This window comes from Hesperophylax consimilis, chromosome 2 (genome assembly GCF_061612785.1).
Source record: "Hesperophylax consimilis isolate HC1 chromosome 2, BYU_Hcon_1.0, whole genome shotgun sequence".
Taxonomy (NCBI): Eukaryota; Metazoa; Arthropoda; class Insecta; order Trichoptera; family Limnephilidae; genus Hesperophylax; species Hesperophylax consimilis.
This window is the reverse complement of record NC_142837.1, coordinates 17,878,523-17,899,719: the sequence shown is the minus strand read 5'-3', so window position 1 is coordinate 17,899,719 and position 21,197 is coordinate 17,878,523. Positions and strand designations below refer to the sequence as shown.

The 21,197-nt window shown below is 35.6% G+C and overlaps 1 protein-coding gene across 2 annotated transcripts in view; it reads right to left on the bottom strand.

Moving 5' to 3' along the window:
* Positions 1-649: 649 nt before the first annotated feature.
* LOC149425764 (myotubularin-related protein 10-B) overlaps positions 650-21,197 on the bottom strand; it is a 40,378-nt gene continuing 19,830 nt past the window's right edge. For both annotated transcript variants that reach the window (XM_089641649.1, XM_089641645.1), the window contains exons 9-15: positions 18,867-18,996; positions 18,280-18,415; positions 17,745-17,973; positions 14,969-15,086; positions 14,182-14,408; positions 12,465-12,721; positions 650-11,713 (exon numbers count right to left, since the gene is read on the bottom strand). In XM_089641649.1, the coding sequence (XP_089497775.1) occupies positions 12,467-12,721; positions 14,182-14,408; positions 14,969-15,086; positions 17,745-17,973; positions 18,280-18,415; positions 18,867-18,996 (1,095 nt within the window). In that variant the 3' untranslated portion in view covers positions 650-11,713; positions 12,465-12,466. The remainder of the gene's footprint in view (positions 11,714-12,464; positions 12,722-14,181; positions 14,409-14,968; positions 15,087-17,744; positions 17,974-18,279; positions 18,416-18,866; positions 18,997-21,197) is intronic.

Here is a 21,197-nt window from a genome sequence, read left to right as displayed (position 1 = left end):
AATCTTCTCTGTAATACATTGGTAACTGTTTTATGGAGGCCGTAAAAAAAAATTAATATCTGTTATGTTTTCCTATAAATGTACAATTTCACTTTTCAAAACTGTGTTGAATTGGCACTGTTCTAAGTTGTCATGGAACCAATATTTATTTTAAAAGACTGGAAAATTTAGGACTCTTTAGGACTGGAGATTTTTTTATGAAATTACCTTTTTTTCCTATTCTTTATGTAAAGTTTTAAATATTACACTGAAAAAGCTTATAATCTAGTATGGCATAATAAAATAATTCTCATCATACATTCAGAATGGGATATTTTGTTAGTGTGGCATATGTAATAAAATAATTCTCATGATACATTCAGAATGGGATATTTTGTTAGGACGGATTGTTTCGGAGAATTTGAACAATTCATCAAATTTCAACGTTCATTTTAAAGTTCTGTTAAAGATATTTTCAAGTTCTGTTTTTATTTCAGTTTTGTCAAGCAACTAGCCTATAATAATATAATAACAGAACTTCAATAAAACTTTCACAGAGCCCGAAAACGAATGTTGAAATTTGATGAATTGTTCAAATTCTCCGAAACAACCTGTCCTTAGTGTGGCATAATAAAATCAATGCTTTTATTGAATGGTTATTAAGTTCATATTTTATTTTAAAGATTAATGTAATATAAATATTGTAACCTAATATAATATATATTATATTACAACTGGAAATGTACTTTTGAGACTAAAATTATAACATATTTGGTAAAATTTGAAAAGGGTGACACTACACACATAATATTATGTGCATCCATCCATGCATACTAGCATTCAATCATTTCATTAATATAATTTTTTTTCTTTAAGGCGATGCCATACGTAGTAATGCAAAATCATGTGTTTGTGGTTTGAAAATTTGGTCGCCTAGAAATGTTTCAGATGCTTTAATTAAATACTGCGAGTAGAATACATCTTGGCCTTTGAAATATTCAAGTGTTTTTTTGATAAGTCTTTTTATAAGCCCAGAAAAAAATAATGTAAATGCCTATGAAAACTGCTTTAAAGTTCAAAATCTCCTACTTACGAACCCATTTTCGGTTATGATTTTATTGTGTAATGTGGAAAATTAAGTTATTTATTAAATGATATAAAAAAAATTAAATATTTATGCCTGAACATCCACAAAATAAAATAAAAGGCACTTTTTGGCCATGTTTTTTTCTTGCATAAATCAAAACTGGCCGATGGTGTTATGCGGGAATTTAAACCTTATCGCCATCTACGTAAGGGTTGTTATTGATAGAGGCTCAATTTAAAATATTACACGACGTAGTGCATCGCCTTAAGATTAAAATGTGTAGCCTTACAAAACATTTATTTAATTTTATGGTAATTATTAGTGTTTTTAACATAATCAAAGAATTAATTGATTGGAACTACTTTTTTGGGGAATTTTTCCTAAATGCTTTTGTAAGTTCCATCAGTCGATATTTATAGAAAGTCAGGATTATTTGACTAATCTTAATATTTGTTTTTACAGTTGAACTAAGTTCTTTGTTTCCAAGAACAAATGGCGTCAGAAAACAATTGTTAATATTACTCCCCTTCCTCAGGTGTTGTGGCTTTTTAGGATTAAAATTATCTAAAGACAGATTTTTTCATTTAAAAGGTTGGATAATTTGCACCTCGCCCTCTCATGCTGCCTGTGACCATTAAATTAAAGAACTTCATATGTTCACACACACACAAATACTTAATGGTTTATTTATTACATTCCAACAGGGCATATAATTTGAAAACTTACGAAAATCTAAGGCACAAAATCAGTTTATTTTTCAGCAAAGCATCAAATATTTATTAATAACTAGTTGTACCTTGCCATGTGTTGCTGTGGCTCAGTATGACTGTGCAGATAGAGAAACAATAGTGCGTGTTGTTTATACGTCCAACACATGGCACTTTTTTTTTACAAAAAAGCATGTTTGTTTAACAGATGGCGCTGTTTTTAAAAAAAAACATGTTTTTACCTATCACAGGTGACATCTATATAATATAAATATATAAAAACACATGCGTATTCATATGCAACGTTGTGTCAAAATTTTAAAGCAATCGGTAAGAACTTTTGGGGATTTAAGATTTTGAACAAACGAACATTAACATTTTAATTTATATACAGTGTTTTCCAATAAGAGCTGTTATTTTGAATAGCCCGCTATTTCGGTAGATGTTACTTTTGAAGCTGTCATTTTTTGACATTAGACAAGTAGAAACTACGCCATTAATAAAAATGGAACGATACACGCTTCAACAACGCATTGAAATTATTAAAATTCACTTGAGTGAATCAAATGCAAATCATCTTGAGTGATGAGGCCCATTTCCACCTCGGTGGCTTCGTCAACAAGCAAAATTGTCGCATCTGGGGCTCGGAAAACCCAAGAGTTATTGTTGAAAAGCCTCTCTATCCTCAACATGTGACTGTTTGGTGCGATTTATGGTCCGGCGGAGTCATTGGACCTTACTTTTTCGAAAATGAGGCTGGAGCAACAGTTACGGTGAATGAATGGCTATCGAGAGATGATTAATGATTTTTATGGCCGGAATTGGATGGTATTGATCTGGACAACGTTTACTTTCAACAAGACGGCGCTACGTGCCACACAACCAACGAAACCATTGATATTTTACGATTGAATATCAAAATAACACCTCTTATTGGAAAACCCTGTAGATAGATAGATAGAAGAAGATAATAATGATTCAACAAACATTTTAATATTGTTAAATAATTTTTACAGAAACAGATATAGAATACACAAAATAACCCTTCTAAAAATTTAAAATATGTGAAAGAGATGCACACCTGCAACAACAAAAAACAATATTCAGTCAATCTGTCAAATTCTGGAATTAAAGCATAACCTCACTTCTGAATGTTCAATAAAATGTTTCGAGATCGGCTTTATTTGGTGCCGCCGTGGTAATTTAAAAGAAATGAATTGTTCCACTTTATTGAATTTCTATATTTTACTGTCAAACTAAACTTTTATACATCTTAAAGGAGATAATTTTAATGATGTTCAGGGTAGTCTTTCTATGAGCTTTAGGAATAAAAATGATTATATTAGGGAATATGATATAATAATCAATCATAATAATAATAAAAAATAAATATTCATTTTAACTCGCTTTTTTGTTTAGCTGTACTACATACAAACAAGATTTATTGAGATGCAAGCATTTGCAGCTTGGCATAGATAACTTTGCATTCAACCAAAAGTGGTAATAAAAACATTTTTTTAACAATATTTTCAAATGGGTTTCTTCAAGCTGTTTGGTTTTTGATTTTGCAAAGTTAAAGCGACCGTTTCCATAAATAATACCTCAAACATTAGAGTAACATGAGGGCGCGGTGGGTGTGGCTATAGACATTTTGTCATGATTTTATTTACCGCACAAGAGTCCCAACTGATCCCAACTGTATGGAGCCAGTGAGATTATGGCATTCCCAATTGGGGTTGTGTGGGGTTGTATGTTGTGAGGCTGAAGGAAGTGGGGAGAGGAAGTAGAATGTTTGTCGTAATGTTTGAAGTAATGTTGTGGAAACGGTCGCTGGAGACGCGACTTAAGCATGTCAAGCTGTAGATATTTGAAATTTAATTGCATGTTAAGAAGGAATGACAACGGGAACAGAATACTTGAAGTATGTTTAGAGTGGAACCTGTTAATACTTTCTTCGATCATAAAGGTATCCACCAATATATGTGGGAAAGAGGAAATGAGAGGTAAATTACTGATTTTGTAGTAATTGACTTTAGGTTGAGAGCCGTTACCGAGGACACAAGAGTTTTCAGAGGGGCTGAGGTTGAAACTGACCACTTTCTGGTAGTGTCGAGAGTAAACCTCTTTCGTGGTTGGCGCTCTAAAGTGAAAACGGTACTCTACGGACTCCAACAAGAGTCAAAATTGAAAAACTGCAAAACGATAATATGAGAAGTAAGTATGTGAATTGTGCAGAGATGACATTGAATGAGAAGTAAATGGACAGTCTAAGCATAGACAAACATGGAACCACATTATAGTGAGTCTTTGTGAATCTCCTAGAGAGGTTTTTGGAATAAGTATGCAAGGTAGGAAGAAAGGTGATGCATGGTGGGATGATGAGATTAAATCACTGGTCTCAGAGGAGACAAAAGCATAATTATGGTTGATAGCGGCTGGCAGTGCTTCCAGCGAAGAGAAGGATCGAGTGAAAGAAGTGTATAAGAGATGGAAGAAAAGAGCAAGAGTTGAAATGAAAGAACGAAAGAAACGCCTGGAAGAGGAAGAAGGAATCATAATGACAAACCACTCCAAGAAAACATTGAACTGTTTTGGAAGGAAGTCAAAAGGTCCTGGAGTGGTCCAGAAAACGGAAGCATGAAAGTGATAAAATCGAAAGATGGAAAAATGTTGACGAATGAAGAAGAAATAAAAGAGAGATGGATGAAGTATTTTAAGGAAGTCTTCGAAAGCGACCTAAGTGACAGTGATTCCAGCGGCGAATCCGATACGAATGATGATGGGGTGAATGTTACCGAAATTACCATGGATAAGATAACAAGATTGATTATGAAGAGTATGAAGAATGGTAAGGCTGTCGGTTTCAACAATATTGCTGCTGAATATTTTAAAGGAGGTAAACCGTATAATTCTCACATGGTTGTGCAATCTTTATAACCAATGTTTAAAGGAGAGTTACACACCTTTAGATTGGAGAAGGGCAGTGATCATGCCGCTATACAAAGGTAAAGGGTCACATATAGAATGTGGGAATCATAGGGCTATTAGTCTGCTAAACTCAGTTGGCAAGCTGTATTGCAGAATTTTGATTGAAAGGGTAAGAAAGGAAACAAGGCGCTTTTATGAGTGGAATGGACTAGATCTTCTCATTACGTATGCTCACTGAGAAGTTTCTGGCAAAAAACCAGAAACTTTTGTGTGCCTTTGTAGATCTACAAAAAGCATACAACCGAGTCGTCAGGAAAAACTATGGGAGGTGTTGTACAAGTATGGACTGAAAAAGAAACTCACAGGCAATTGCGTCTCTGTATGAGGGAAATGTTGCATGTGTTGCAAGGTGAATTGTGGTTTGATATCACAAAAGGTGTTAAACAAGGCTGCGTAATGTCACCATGGTTATTAAATCTATATATGGATAATTGTATGCAAGAATAGAAGGAGGTGGGATTGGGCGCGAATTTTAGTAATCTGAAGGTATGTTGCCTGTTGTATGCTGATGATGCGGTGCTGATTGCTAACAGTATGGAAGATCTACAGTCTCTCGTATCTACTATGAACGAAGAATGTATGAAGAATGAGTTAATGATAAACGTAAGTAAGTCTAAAGTAATGGTGTTTGAAAGAGAGAGTACGAAAACAGTGTGCAATATAGTTGTGAATGAGAAATACTCTGAGCAGGTGGATGAGTTTGTGTATTTAAGGAGTATGTTTACGAGGGATGGGAAGGCTGACAGAGATATTGAAAATAGGGTTAATGCAGGTAACTCCATTAATGGAGGGCTGAATGCAGTTGGCGCTAACAAAAAAAAAAGCAAAGCTAGCAGTCCACAATGGAGTGCTGAGAAATGTGGAGAGTAATGAGTAATATTATGAAAGGGACGCTTAGATGGTTTGGGCATGCGGAGCGAATGAGCGAAGAAAGCAGTGTAAGGAGAATATATGACGCCAATGTGAATGGTAGCAGAAGTCGGGGACGCCCGAGGAAGATATGGCACGATCAAGTGATTCAGATACTTGAGTCAGGCCATGTCAGGAGTCAGAATAATAGAAGAGTATGTATGAATGTGAATGAGGCAAGGAGTGTGTGTCAAGACCGAGCTGTTTGGTGGTCCGTCCTCTCTGCCTACCCCTGCAGAAGGCATAGTGGTTAGTTAGTTAGTTATGTTTCATAACCATAGATGTAAGAATGGATAGGATTTTGAAAAATAACTTTTGCCCTTTTTAAAGACAATTGTGACTGATATAAAAGTATGAAAAAGTAAACTTATAATTATTATTTTGTTGTTGCATTAAATATATTTTCAAACTAATCTCAATATGACAATACATAAAAGTATTGATTAATTATTTAGAAGTATCACAATCAAGTAAAGAAAATATTTAGAAGGAAATCGACAAACATAATTTACATACAAGTGCAGGAGGAAAACTTAACTAAAAGTGGTTTTTATTTAAATTAGATAAATTTCTTAGCTACATATTAGAATTAGAATTATTAAGGAGACAGCCTTTCTATAATTTAAATTTTACTATTATAACGTCATTTACAAAATTTAAAAGGCTGTACCTTTAAAATATTATCTATAGTATTGAATAGCGCTTATGTGTATCTTGTTTTTGGGTTGTTGAACCCTGTGTGCTTCTTCCTCCTTGATACTACATTCCAGACAGCCTTGCAGAATTCATCACCCATCCCATATTCATCGCCCATCCAAAAAGCTGAATCAAGAATCTCATTCACTGCAAAAATTTCTAGAGCTATTAGAGTTTGGAATATTTAATTTTATATGATCAATATATCAACCAGACCTGTGCAAAGTAGGTTACCTGTAAATCTGTTGCTTTATGGAACGAACTGCTTATTTGTCAGCAGTTAACGAGAAAATTAGGGAATTCCAAATGAAGAAATTCTGCAGCTTCTTTGCTAAAGTTCCTGAGATTCATGCTCCTCGTCTAGGAATATGATGAAATTATATATTTTTAATACCATTATCAAGCCAGCAGTCGCAAGCATTATACTGAACAATGAATCCAAACAGCTATAAGTCTTTGATGATGCTAAGCAGAAAAACAGACGACCAGTACAGCGCGTCGTATACAATGTGCCTAGTTTGGTAGGTCTCTAATATATAAGCCAGGAAAAAAGCAAATACTTTGTTGAACCCGTTGAACACTAGTAAAATAGTATGGTGGATATTCACGAGCGACGCGTATGCTACGCGCACAAAACTCTAGTTGCTTGTAAGTATCTCTGTTTTCAGGGTTCTTTAGTATAGTTACAGACTATCAACTTTACACAGGACTCTTCAATATGTATGTACATATCCATAATCAAATTAAATATAAAAATAACATACATAACACAAAACATATGACAGGGATTATGAAGAATCTATATTCTATCAACAAAAGTATGTATTATCATTCTTACAAGCTACTATGCATATTAATTTTATAATATTTTGGTGTATTTTCTGTGAACACTTCCCACATCTCTCTATAGTTCTAACATTAATTGGAACAAACACTTAATAATGTATTCTTAAATGATAAAAAGATGCACTAACCAAATTATAATAGCTACCAAATAAAATGTACAATGCTCACGAAGAATGAATTCTAAAAATAATTTAAAACAAAAATTTGATAATAATATAATAAGTATGTATGTAGAATAGTTTAATATAGAAGTTTCTGCTGTTATGCGACCAGATTTATAATTCTGAAAAGTGCTCGACATTATCGTCAGTTTTTCTTTCTTAAGGCCAGTTGTTTCACAGAAATTCAAATGTAACATTGTAATCAAATGGTACATCAGCATCATTTTGTTTTTATTTTTATTTGAAAGGGTAAACGCCGATTCTAAACCTGTTTCAGCTTCCTATGATATTGTGTTTTTTTGTACATTAACTCCACACAGGAGGCCTTAGGAGAATATTTTCCCTCAGGGCCTCATATTTGGGGATTCTGTATAGAGGGTCTCTGTGAGGAGAGGAAAGAGTGAATATGGATCTTGAAGAGATCCATGTAGTAGGAGAGAGGAAGCACAGAGGCCGGAAAATCTTCTCTATCTGGCGAGTCTTAGAAACAACTCGTTCTGATGTCACAAATGTTAACAGTGTACAGATGTTGGGCATGCATTTGGTGTATTTCCCAACTATGTCTATATCACCTGTGCCGAAGGGATCAATGACGCTAGTTCCTCAGAGTATCTTCCATTGAAGTAGCGGTAGAGGAATGACAACATTCCCACTCAGATTAGCTTAGCTGACAAGCATAATAAGATGAAAGTTGTGCTTTTCTACTGATCACAATTTGTTCAAAAGCTGAAACGAACCTGGAATCGGTATTTAATGGAGACCAAAAGGTGTCCGTTAAATGTTAATAAAGGGAGTCACACTTCTGTTTGAACTGGTTGGCTTAAACCCAAAATGAAATGTTGTATAAAAGGTAGGATTTTTTTAAACACACCATCATGGCGATAATCTTAAATGTAATTATTGTTAAAATGCAATCAAACATAATACTATAATCTATTACCAACATTGGACAGCTTCTCTTTGTACTAACCGAACTTGGAATTTTGTTTATCAAAATTTCAGCCTTGTAAAAAAAATACTGCACACCAAATCCTTGTATACACTAAAATTACATTGCATTATTTACTGGTTCATAATTATTTGTACTCTTGTATTTCATTTGATTCGAGTGTGATAGGTTCAACTAGGATATAACCTAGGTATTAGTGACATGTGTTTTGATTTATTATGTAGAAAAGTAAGTAGAATACAGACAGTAAGTAAGACAGACAGACAGACAGACATAAGTAGAATACATATGTAAATGATCTTTGTTCAGCTTGCAATATTTAAAAATGAATGGACCATACCACGAAACCTTTCGAAAATGGCTTTACAATTGTAGCAGACATATATATATAGAAATTAACCACAGTAGTATGTATACTAAAGTTATGTTGCAAATATGACAGATGTCCCAAAATGACTAAGTTGAAACTCAAAATAACAAAAGTCTAAATGATGTAAGTCAGAATAACTTAAGTATGTTGAAATGGCATAAGTCAAAATGACATAAGTAGCGAGCTGTGAGAATAAAACTACCAAGGTGTAGTAGTTTGAACTCCCGTTACATTCGTCAGAATTCGACGATCAGTGCCATTTTGAATTATTTGCATTTAAATAGTCTCCTGTAACTGTTGACTCTCGGACCGCCAGCTTTTGATAAAATTTTAATGACAATTATACTAGAAAAGCTAATTAAGGCGAAGCACCATGAAGTAATGCAAAATCATGCATGTTTGGTTTGAAAATTTTGACGGCTTAGAAATATTCTAGGAGCTTTAATTAAATACTGCGAGTAGAATGCACTTCTTAGCCTTTGAAATAATAGAGTTTTTTTTTTTTAAGGCTTTTTATAAACCCAGAAAAAATATGTATCCGGCCTGTACTGCTTTAAATTTCAAAATCTCCTGCTTATGAAACCATTTTCGGTTATAGTTTTACTGTATAATGATGCCGTTAACAGTCCGATTCCAAATGTTATACAACATGGTGCATCGCCTAAACGGCTGATCAAACAGCCCAACTTGCAATAATTGTTTATTGGGTTATATTCAAAATGGCACTCGATTTGTGACAGTGTCAAATGTGACACGAGTTTAAATACCTGAATCCAAGTTTTAATCAATCACTTCCTTACTCTTTTAACCCTAGATAGCTAACGTTTGTCAAAATGACGAGCATCAATCAAATCTACCTGACTCTTCTGAATGCTTTCACCGACAGTATAGCTGTCACTTGTCAACTTAGTAGTTGCTAGACTCGAGCGCATAGCAGTTGTGTTTAGTTGGTAATTCTTCTGTTTTTTAGATACCTACTGACTACTTATCATTTGGTCGAATGTAAGCTGTCCAACTTGCACCAAAAAAATATAAGTAATTCGATTATCATCATTGATTTAGGTTTACATCTTTTCTCTACAAAAAAGGGAATTTTTTCCAATGATAATTTTGTGTTGAATGGTAAAATTTATCTCAGAAAAGTAGTGCCATTTTAGATATGTGATTTAGTACTTAAAACTTGAATAAAGATACGTTTTTGATATAAAATTGTTTAATTTATACATAACCTCATCATGCCATATTTTGCTACATAAAATAAATATAATAAAAAAGGACTAAAAGTCGAATGGTTAGCTTATTGAATTACAATAACCTTAGAAAACGGAAATAATGTTTTTACATTTTTTACATTCTAATGTACAATACAAAATATTTGTTATTTGCACTGTCGCATTTTAAATATTACAAGATGAATGAAATCATGAGAAGCAAGAATATTCAAAATTGTTTGGATATACAAACTTATCTATGCCAGTGGCCAAAAGAGGAACTAACAAATAAACAATTTTTAAATTCGTGATATTTTTTGCACTCAAAATATTTACAGTGATGGTAGCTCCGATTGCACAAATAAGTTTGCAGAGTTTTTGCTATTAGAATAGGTTAAATAGTATTATAATGTGATGTTAAGAGCCTCTTTAAATAAACATACATAATATTACAGTTCATAACCGCTCCCAAGTGTGGAGCCAGTGAGACTATGGCATCCCCAATTGGGGTATATTCGTATATTGTGAGGCTGAAGGTACCTGACTATTCAGATCTAATCACCAAATCTGCCTAAAACAATGTCACATTTCAATTCTGAATGGTGGTCTTACACCAGGGCGATACTGAGAGTATCTTCCACTCTGGAATGTGCCACAAGTATACTATATATTATATAAAATGAACAAATTGTGAAATAACACAAATTCATCAAATAAAATTCACTTGCGCATGCCGGGATTCGAACCCGAGACTTTCGTGTTGCTAGTGTGAAGAATCTTACCCCTCGACCACGAGGCCATCAAATAATAATATGATAATACAGTGAAATAATGTTTTAAAACCACACATCTGTTAACAAGGGAAAATCGTATATTATGTGGGATAAACTGGGCCAATTTTAAAATTTCTTTCTTTAAGGAACCGGTAAAAACTTCTAAAGAATGAAAACTTTTTATGAGGGAACCTCATAAGAGGGTTTCATCGAAAAGAAATTACATTATGTCATACTTACATAAACTTCAATTATTCTGTATCTAGAACAATATTGTTGTAACTAACTGACGAACAATCAATAATTTCTTTAACCTTTTCCAAATAATTATATCTACATACAGAAGCCATCTTGCTGTCACAGTTGGATGCAAAAATATATGACATTCATACATTGCTGTCACAGTTGGATGCAAAAATATATGACATTCATACATTGCTGTCACAGTTGGATGCAAAGATATATGACATTCATACATTGCTGTCACAGTTGGATGCAAAAATATGACATTTATACATTTTTGCATCTGGCAGAACTTTCAGTTTCTTTCCATTAACATTATTTATAAACAGAATGTATAATAATATATTTTAATTTAAACTAATTTACAAACAATATAGGTTTCTCTTACAGAAAAAAGTCACTATGACACAAAAATTGTTACAGCAATAAACTTTTCAAAGCTATTCAACATTTTATAGATTTAAATATCTTTATAGTATAATATTTTGAACTTTAACCATAGTATTATAATTACAGTAGGTAAAATAAAATAATATGTTTCTACAACAAAATTAGTAGGTAGTCATACAAATCATTATTAAAACTTTAAAAACAGCCATTATCTCTGCAACTAATAATTTACGTTTAAAATAACATTGTTTGGTCTAATAGATTAAAAATGAAAGGATACTATAATATATACAAAAAACCTTCATAACGTAAAAATGCTTAATATATTTTGTATGGATTAATTATGAAATAAGAGTCTTTATTTCAAAGAAAGGAGCTGGTTTTGCGTCCAAGATTGTATTTATCTGCAAAATAATAAAAACATTATTTTACATTATTAATTTCCACAAAAATTCTGCATCTCAAAATGAAACAAATAATATTATTGCATATGGCCACCGAAAGAGTGCCATGATTAGCGTTCCTAGTTTTCGAGCAGGTTTTTTTTTTTTATAATAACTCCGCCGAGGATGCCCCGAGGGAAAGAATTTTCTTTTTAAGAAAAGGAAAGAGTGAATCCGGGTCTTGAAGTAGGAGGTCCATCCGGGTCCTGAAGTAGGAGGTCCATGTTATTGGAGGGAGGAAACACAGAGGCTGGAAAATAATTCCACAGCCAAGATGTTGAACAAAAGAACGAGTCGCAGAAGCGACCCGTGCGCATGTGACTCGTTCACATGTGCCAAATATCAACCGTGTATAAATGTTAGGTGCACATTTGGCATGTTTCATTTGGTGCCTAAAGGATCAATGACGCTAGTTCCATAATAACTCAACACACTTTTAAAAAGTGATATAAAGTCATTAGAAACGATGAAAAAAAAAAAATTTAAACCTAACCTAACCTACTTAAGCCAGTTAATAAAGTTTTTGTTACATCACTTTCCATGACTTTTTAAAGATGTGATGAATTATCATTGTGATGATTTATCCGGTCACCCTATTAAACAGAATGAGAGAGGTTTCTGCAGAGTAATGTTTTTTTTCGGGTATTTTGGAGCTCCAGACCAGAGGTGGCTGCCAAATTCAATAGTGGATCCTAATACAAGCATATCGCACCTTTAATCAGGCCCGTTCAGCATGGACTGTGAGTCCAGCTGCTGGTCGCACGGGCAGTCCAGTCCGTCGGTGGACGTCGCACCAGATGGGGGGGACACATGCTCGGTGGAGGGGACTCCGATGAAGGGGAAGAAGGCTCCCACGGCGGAGGGGTGCGGACACCAAAGCTCCTCTACCGCCACAGCCTCTTTGGCCCCGTTGGACTTGCGGAGTGAGTTCATGGAGTAAGTGCATAGTTTGTCCTGCAGGGAGTGTATCTGAAATTAGAAGAATTGAAAGATTTCAATTTTTTTCATTGCGAAGGGCCCATTGCATTTATTTCCAAATGGCTTAGATAATGACATGAAAAAATACTTAATAATAATATAATTTATTCAAGTAAAATTTTACACAGTCTTATTATACACGGTGTCCGGAAACTTGTAGTACAAGCGGAAAACTGGTGAATCTATATTACATTTGGAGTCGATTTTGTAGAATATTTTTTTTTCATTTGAGCTTTCGTTTTCGAGCAAGTCGAGTCAGAAGTTGATTTTTTTTTGGATCAAATTCTTATAAATTATTACTGAAGATCAAAGTATCCAACTAATTAAAACTATTTAAAAGTAAAACAAATAAAGAAACCCGGATTTAAAGCATTATTTTGAAATCACCCTTCATTTAATCCGGTGTAATCATAAAATATTTCTGCTCTGCAGGGTTAAAACATCTGTTCTTCTAATATTCATACCTATCTCTGACATATTCGCAAAATATAGCTTTCTCTAGTATGTTGGGTTCTATTAACATATGAAGGAAAGAGACGCACGATAGTTTTCAAATAGTGTACAGTATTTTAAGCAGATGTCTCTTTTCTGTTAAATCGTAAGTAGGTCAGTGTTGATTTATGGGTCGCCGCAGGTGGCCGTATTTATGGGATTGTTTATAGATTTTTTACACTGCATTTTGCTTTAAGAAGTTTTCTCATTAATTTAAACATAAAAGCGAATTGTGTGTTTTAAAATGCGTTATTATTGTTTTGATATTGATACTTTAAGATTTATCATCAATGCTTTCGACGTGTTTGAAAACAGTTGTACGTTTTTAATGTTTTGATTTTGAGACTTATCATCGATGCCTTCGACGAGGTAAAAATTGACTCCGACATGATTCAAAGAGTGCAATAATCAATCATCAGACGGACCCAACTGTGCTTGGAAGTTAACGGTGAACATTTTAAATAATTCTTGTGACTTGAGTGTTTGTGTTTTGAATTGGAGCTCATTGCTACATATTATGAGTACCTACCTATGCTAATAATAATTACTATCCGTTGCGTCGACGTCGTCACATCCAATAACGAAAAAATTTTAAAATTGGTTTTTGGTTTTTTATTTTTTTTTTGTGAAAATGCTCAAATCAAAAAACTTTATGTTTATTTGGGTTCCCCATGTGGTGTAGATTCTCCAGTTTCCCGCTTGTACTACGAGTTTCCGGACACCGTGTATACCATTTTGATATACCACCGTCAACAAAGCATAATAATAATATCCATTCTTATTATAATCCCAGATTTTGCCCACCCCTGTGTATACCACAAAATTAATATTTTGTTGAATGTGTATACTTGAATTTGTATACAACATAATTGTTTGCAAATTTTAATTTTAAAGGAGATTTGAAACCCTTGAGGCATAAAGAGAAGGAAAGACACTAAACAATAATATGGATGGCTCACCTCCTTGACAATGCGCATATTATGAAGAAGAAACTGCACATCACCCGAGGCAGGCAGGTGCAGGGGAGGCAGCCAGCGCATGTAGCAAGTCCGCCAGAGGTCTAGCGCCGGCACTGTTGTGTTGGGGCACAGACGCGTGGTCGGGGGCGTCAGGCCAAGGCAATCGGGGCCAGTGGGGCGCTGGGGACTCGCCAGCCCGGGAAGGCGGATCGCCGACGCAGGGATTACTGAAATCAAATACTATTTAGTAATCAATTTTGAAAATGTGAAAAAAAAACTACGGCATCCCCCAGAAAATCTGCGCCTACCTTAATAAAAAATATATTAAAAGTAAGACAACGAAATAAATTACAGTGTTTTTGCATGAATTAGAGGAGTTATTTTTAACATCCTAATAAAATGTTCCTACTTTTCAGTTGCAACCTACTCTAGTTCATACATAATACGCATCGCTCAAGGCACTCAGAAAGCAATCCTATATCTAACTATATAACATATAAAATGATAATTTAAAAATATTAGCTCAATAAATTCTTGACCCAATCTAAACACTACACACAGTTTATGTTTGGTTATAAAGCAACGAACGCCACTGGTGGATAGAGCGACGCACATTACGCGATAACCATGCACGTGGGCCACCTTATGTCGGGAGCCAGTAGGACTATGTCAACCCCTATAGCGGTATGTTGCAAGGCTTAAAGGGAGAGAGGGAAAGGAGAGGAGGCAGGTTGGGAAGTACCAGGCTATTCAGATCTGGTCACTAAACACGGCAAAAGTCACTAACCACATTTAGGCGGATGTGTTGCATGTGCAGGGGCGGTGTAAAGGGGGTTATAGAAGTACTGGATCTCTTCTTCCGAAAACTGCTCCTGCCAATCCCATACTGGCCGGAGATTTGCATACTGGAAGCACAAAATTTAACAATTGCAACAAATTATTACTTATGATGTCAATGTTCATCTTTTTCCAATGTTCAATTTAATTTGTTGACTGACTTTAAAATCAGAAATAGGAGCGAATGTGATGGAGTTATATACTTCAACCACAGACCAAGGACCAAACACGAATAGACACGTCTAACACAAAATCTGGATATCATTTCGACGAGCTGGAGGCACGGAGAAGTTTCAAACATGTCTCAAATAAACTATGACATCATTCGTACTTTGACCTCTAAAACCTGACTGCGCAGAAAAGCAAAGTTCGTTGAATTAAGGTAACAGTTTGCAGCGCACCTTATTATTCCAGTTATTGTTATTGTTGTTAAGGCGTTCTCTCTTATTTCACATGTTCGTTTTTACGGTGGTGAGTAAATTATAAAAAAACTGTAACAAAATATTCAGTTTAGGAAAAGAACCGATCCTTTGTTCGCCCGATTTGGGATTCTCAATTAGGTGTATTACGCAGCGAGCAATTTTTAGCGCCATTGTAGCACTAGTTATTTATAATCAGATTTATTTATAGACAAATCATTGAAAGGGACATCATGCTGACTCCACTTCCCTCGCTCCATGTAAGTCGGTTTGTTCCCTCGCCCTTATGGGCAGGTCTGTCTTTTCTTTGGTCTGTGACTTTAATACACAAGTAACGGAATTGAAAATAATAATTTTTTCATATGTTTATGCAAACAAAATGTCTGTTCCGACTTTAGCCAAGAATCAAACCAACGAAAATGCCACCTGTATCTGTATTGAGTAATTGAAATATCCGACAGATGTCTCCCCTAAGGGCAATAATTGTGATTATGTACCAATACATTCAAATGAATTAGTTTATAAATAGGCTTGCAAGCCCATTTTCTTTCTCTTCTCTCTCTAAATAACGGATCAATAACAACAATGAAATAATTACGGAATTCGAGGGTGGTCGTTTTTTGTTACCAGTGATGTGTGTTCTAAAGAATAAAACTTATCAATTATATTTCGTAGTATCATTAATTTAACGAGGCCATTATTGTAACAATGTCTTATTTTATGATATTGGAGATGGTAGTCTTAGATCTTTAACTCTTCAGGTCTCAGGCATATTCTGTCAGAAGATCAGAGTATTTCCGCTTTGCAATAAAATTCAAAGAAATTAAACATTTCTGAACGTATCCAAAAACTAAAATCTGATTAGAAATAAACATAATGAAGAATTTTTTTCATTCCCATCGATATTGCCATATGATCCGGACTCTTTTGGCTCCAGAAATGCAAAATCAGATTGGCTACAACTGCAACACATTTATTCAACAAGATGGAGCCACTTCCCACGTAACAACTCGTTAGCTGCTCTGCACGATTTATTCCCTGAAAGAGTAATTGATCGCAGAGAAGACATCAACGGTCGCCGATGAGTTCAGATTTAACGCTTGCTGACTTTTTCCTATGAAGCTACTTAAAAAAAGTTTTCAGTGAATAATCACAGACGAAATCAATGCAAATGTCAGAGCAATGCGAGTCATTAGAAAAATTTAGTTTCAGGCTAAATTGAGTGTGAAGAAACGAATGGTGCTCATTTACAAATGGTGTTTTTCATAAAAATAAAAAATCTAAAACTGCTCTGTAATACAGGGTTTTCCAATAAGAGGTGTTATTTTGATATTCAATCGTAAAAGATCAATCGTCTTGTTGAAAGTAAACGTTGTCCAGATCAATACCATCCAATTCCGGCCATAAAAAATCATTAATCATCTCTCGATAGCGCAATCTATTCACCTTAACTGTTGCTCCAGCCTCATTTTCAAAATAGTAAGGTCCAATGACTCCGCCGGACCATAAACCGCACCAAACAGTCACACGTTGAGGATAGAGAGGCTTTTCAACAATAACTCTTGGGTTTTCCGAGCCCCGGATGCGACAATTTTGCTTATTGACGAAGCCACCGAGGTGGAAATGGGCCTCATCACTCAAGATGATTTGCATTTGATTCACTCAAGTGAATTTTAATAATTTCAATGCGTTGTTGAAGCGTGTATCGTTCCATTTTTATTAATGGCGTAGTTTCTACTTGTCAAATGTCAAAAAATGACAGCTTCAAAAGTAACATCTACCGAAATAGCGGGCTATTCAAAATAACACCTCTTATTGGAAAACCCTGTATAAGAGTAATTAAAACGAGTTTGAACCCAGCATTGTGGTAATTTTTTAAATATATATATTTTGAATGCAAACATAAAAAAGTTACAAATGGCTCACCTTACATTTTTTCTAACTAAAATTACTGATGAACAAAAAAAAGCACAAATATTTTATTAGAAAAATTAATTAAAAACATTATTTTTACCTCACTTTTTTTCATTTCATGTAAAAATAATTAGTAAAAAATGATCAAAGTTCCATAATTATTTTTTTTCAAATATATTTTGTAATACCTGCATCAACTGTAAAGCGCCCCTGAGGTGATATCTCACAAACCAATAAATAATAATAATAATAATAACTATTCATATGAGCTATTCCCGAAAGCGAACAAATTAGCCTGAGGAGCTAAAGCAATGAGGCCAATTTCCAATACTTCACCCGTCGGTAAGTCACCCTTCTTTCCATCAATCCAGTGCAGTGGTAGTGGTGTCTCACCTTGCACATGGCGATATCCCGGTCCCTCGGGCTGTTGAACAGGAAGGTGTGGAAGAGCTGGTTATGCGCCGAGTCCCACAGTGTGGCCAGGTAGGTGTCAGTGAACTGGAAGGAGGCGGGGAACTGCTGCAGCAGCTGCCAGCAGCAGTCCAGGAACACCAAAAACACGGGAGACAACTCCCGGTCACCTTCCGTAGTGTCAGAATCATCCAGCGCTACATGGCCAAGTCTAAGAAAGAAAAAGAAATAAGAAGACATGAAGCAATAGTTAAAAAAATAACAGCATTCATTAGTTTCGTCCACACGACGCAAGGCAGGCATGCACGGCTTGCATTGCAATCATAGATAAAAGAAACAAAGGGACATATGGCGTGGAAGGGTGTCGACTGTTGCCGGGATATTATGTTGACTTTTAGCAATAATTTCAAGAAGGTAATATTTGTATAAGAATATGTACATAGGCAGAAAAGGGGGAAAGGTGAAATAGGCGCAACGTAAAACCAAAGTTTCAGTGGTGAATAGTTTGCTGGTTTACCTGTCACAAAAGGGGTGCCCCAAAGCGACCCATTCCTTCTGTATGAGTGACTGGAAGCCCTTGATGGTCCTGAAGTGGGTGTCCAACAAGAGTTGGGTCAGCGAGGAAACCACTGCGCAATAATCCATCCCATCACCTGAAATTTAACGCCAGATTAAAGGCTTATATTAAATTGTATGGTACCAAGAATTTGTAACCTATGAAAGATTGTAAATACTCCTGGCATTCGTTTTTCCAATCATCCATTCGACCTAAGATTCCCTTGTCACGACGCTTTCTTCATTCTCTCCGGATCTCCACATTTCAACACAACAGCCTCAGTGATCTCATTTCTACAGCATTCAGTCTATCATCATCCTTCCTCTGCCAGTTCGACGTCTCATGGTATGGCAGTGATGTGTATGTATGCATGAGGGTTGGTATCAGAACTCTGTTGTGGATTGCTGCTGGCACGCTCATTTGGACTTTTTAATAGCGACCACCGTGTTCAGACTCTATTAATGGAGTTAATAATCACTATTTTATTGATTTCGCAGTCAGTGACGAGGAAAACATTAATAATAATAATAATTGAACAGTGATAATACCTTCTTGTAACACAACAGTTATGTTTTCAGAGAGGCTGTCAGCAGCTTGTTGGGCCAGTGTTAGACATTCCGATATGTATCTCATCCATCGTGTGTTGTCGAGGGTTGAGTAGAATTTACCATCCTGCTCCTGAATACAAATTTTATAAAAATTTAAAACATGGGGCATTTTTTTTAAATAATTGCTTTATCTAAATTCACATACTGATAGTATGTGGAACGTGCCGCAAATCCAAATATGTAAAAATCACATGTCACTTTGTTCGTATACGCTAATCTACGAAACCGCCCAACAGATTTCAATGAATTTTTGTGAATGTGTATGATTGGTTCCAGCTTGAAATATAGGATAGTTTTGGACCCAGCAAATTATGTTGTTTTTTTTACTTTATCATGGAAAAATACATATAACCTCAAATTTTAACTTCTCTCACCCCCCCCCTCAATACTTTTTAATGCGATTTTAAGGATTTTTAATATTAAAAAAGGGTTGTAACTAATTTTTAAGTTGTGTAAGCTATATCTATTCATATTGGCAAAAGACAAATTGATAAAAAATATTATTCACCAAATTTTTTTTTTTTTTTTTTTTAAAGAAAGACAAACATTCCCAGGTTACGAATAACCCAACAATGTTTGAAAATCTCCTACTACCACCACAGAAAGCCGAAAATGTTGCTTGTGTTGTGATGGAGGACTTAGCCAGCCGAGGAATCGAACACGCGACGCTCGGGTGAGACCCAAGCGCTATGCCCACTCAACCACTGACCGGTCGTCAATGGCACTACATTCAATTAAAATTCATAACTATAATTTGAAACATTATAACCTCATTTTAATTTTTATCCATTATCAATTAAGATATTAATTTTATTTATTGCACTCGAATTTGAGATGAATAAAAAATGAAATAAAAAATGTATATCGAAAGTGTTTTCTATGGATTATATTCGTACGGCAATCTGTCACACTTTGTAAGACACATACTTCTAGGCAGTTTTAAGAGCATAGAACGGTACTGGTCGCATTTTTACTTATTTTCAATGGTACTGAACAATAATCACAATCTGAAATGATCGATATCAAATGAAATACGAGGCGTATCCAGAAAGTAAGTGTACTGAGGCTCTCACGACCGAATGAATTTTATTTTCGACATGTTGGCTACACTTACGTGTAGCCTGATTCTTCCCCTCCGCAACGAGACCGGTTCAAGGTCAGTACGTTGAAAAGTGTCGACGCGACAACACGTTTCGTGAAAAATGTCAATCCAATCTCCCGCCAAGTGCAAAATACGCGGCGTCATCCGTTATCTCGTTTGGAAGGGAAAACCTCCATTTGAGGTTTATGATGAGGTGAAAACTGCATATGGTGATGATGCTATGAATCGTACGAGTGTGTACAAGTGGTATTGTGAGTTTAAAAATGGTTGTACGTCTGTGCATGATGATCAGAGGAGCGGAAGACCTTCATTTGTGACTGACGAAATTGTGAAAAAAATCGAAAAAACACTCCGTGACGATCGCAGATTGACTGTGGAAGAACTTTCTGTGATGTTTCCGCAAATCTCCAGATCTCTACTACACGAAACCATCACAGAAACCATCGGATATCGGAAACTGTCCGCGAGGTGGGTCCCAAAACAGCTGACAGACCAACACAAGTTGATTCGAGTGGAAGCCGGACAAGAGTTTTTGAGGCGCTGCAAACTCCAAGGAGATGAATTTCTCCGCTCCATCGTTACTGGAGATGAAACTTGGGTTGCACACTACACGCCTAAAACCAAAAGGCAGTCTCAACAGTGGCGTCACACCTCTTCACCCTCCGCCAAAAAGTTCAAAACCACAATTTCAGCCAAGAAAATCATGGCATCCGTGTTTTGGGACTGTCAAGGCATAATTTTGATTGAATATCTGCCTCAAGGGGAGACCATCAACTCTGCAAGATACTGTGAGACCCTAAAAAAATTGCGGAAGGCGATTCAAAACAAGAGGAGAGGCATGCTGACAAAGGGAGTCAGCCTGCTACACAACAATGCCAGACTACAAACGGCCAACGCCACGAAGGAACTGCTTGCCTCGTTTAAATGGGATGTCCTGAACCACCCCGCGCATTCCCCTGACCTAGCACCTTCAGATTATTATCTCTTTACCTCCCTGAAGGTGTACATGGGTGGAAAAAGGTTTTCAACCAACGAGGAGGTAAAGGAGGAGGTGGAGAAGTCGACGAAGGGGTTGGCGGGAAACTACTTCGAGGAAGGCATCAAAAAGTTGATACCCAGCTTCACCACCTGCATTGAGAGGAATGGCGACTATGTCGAAAAATAGCTTA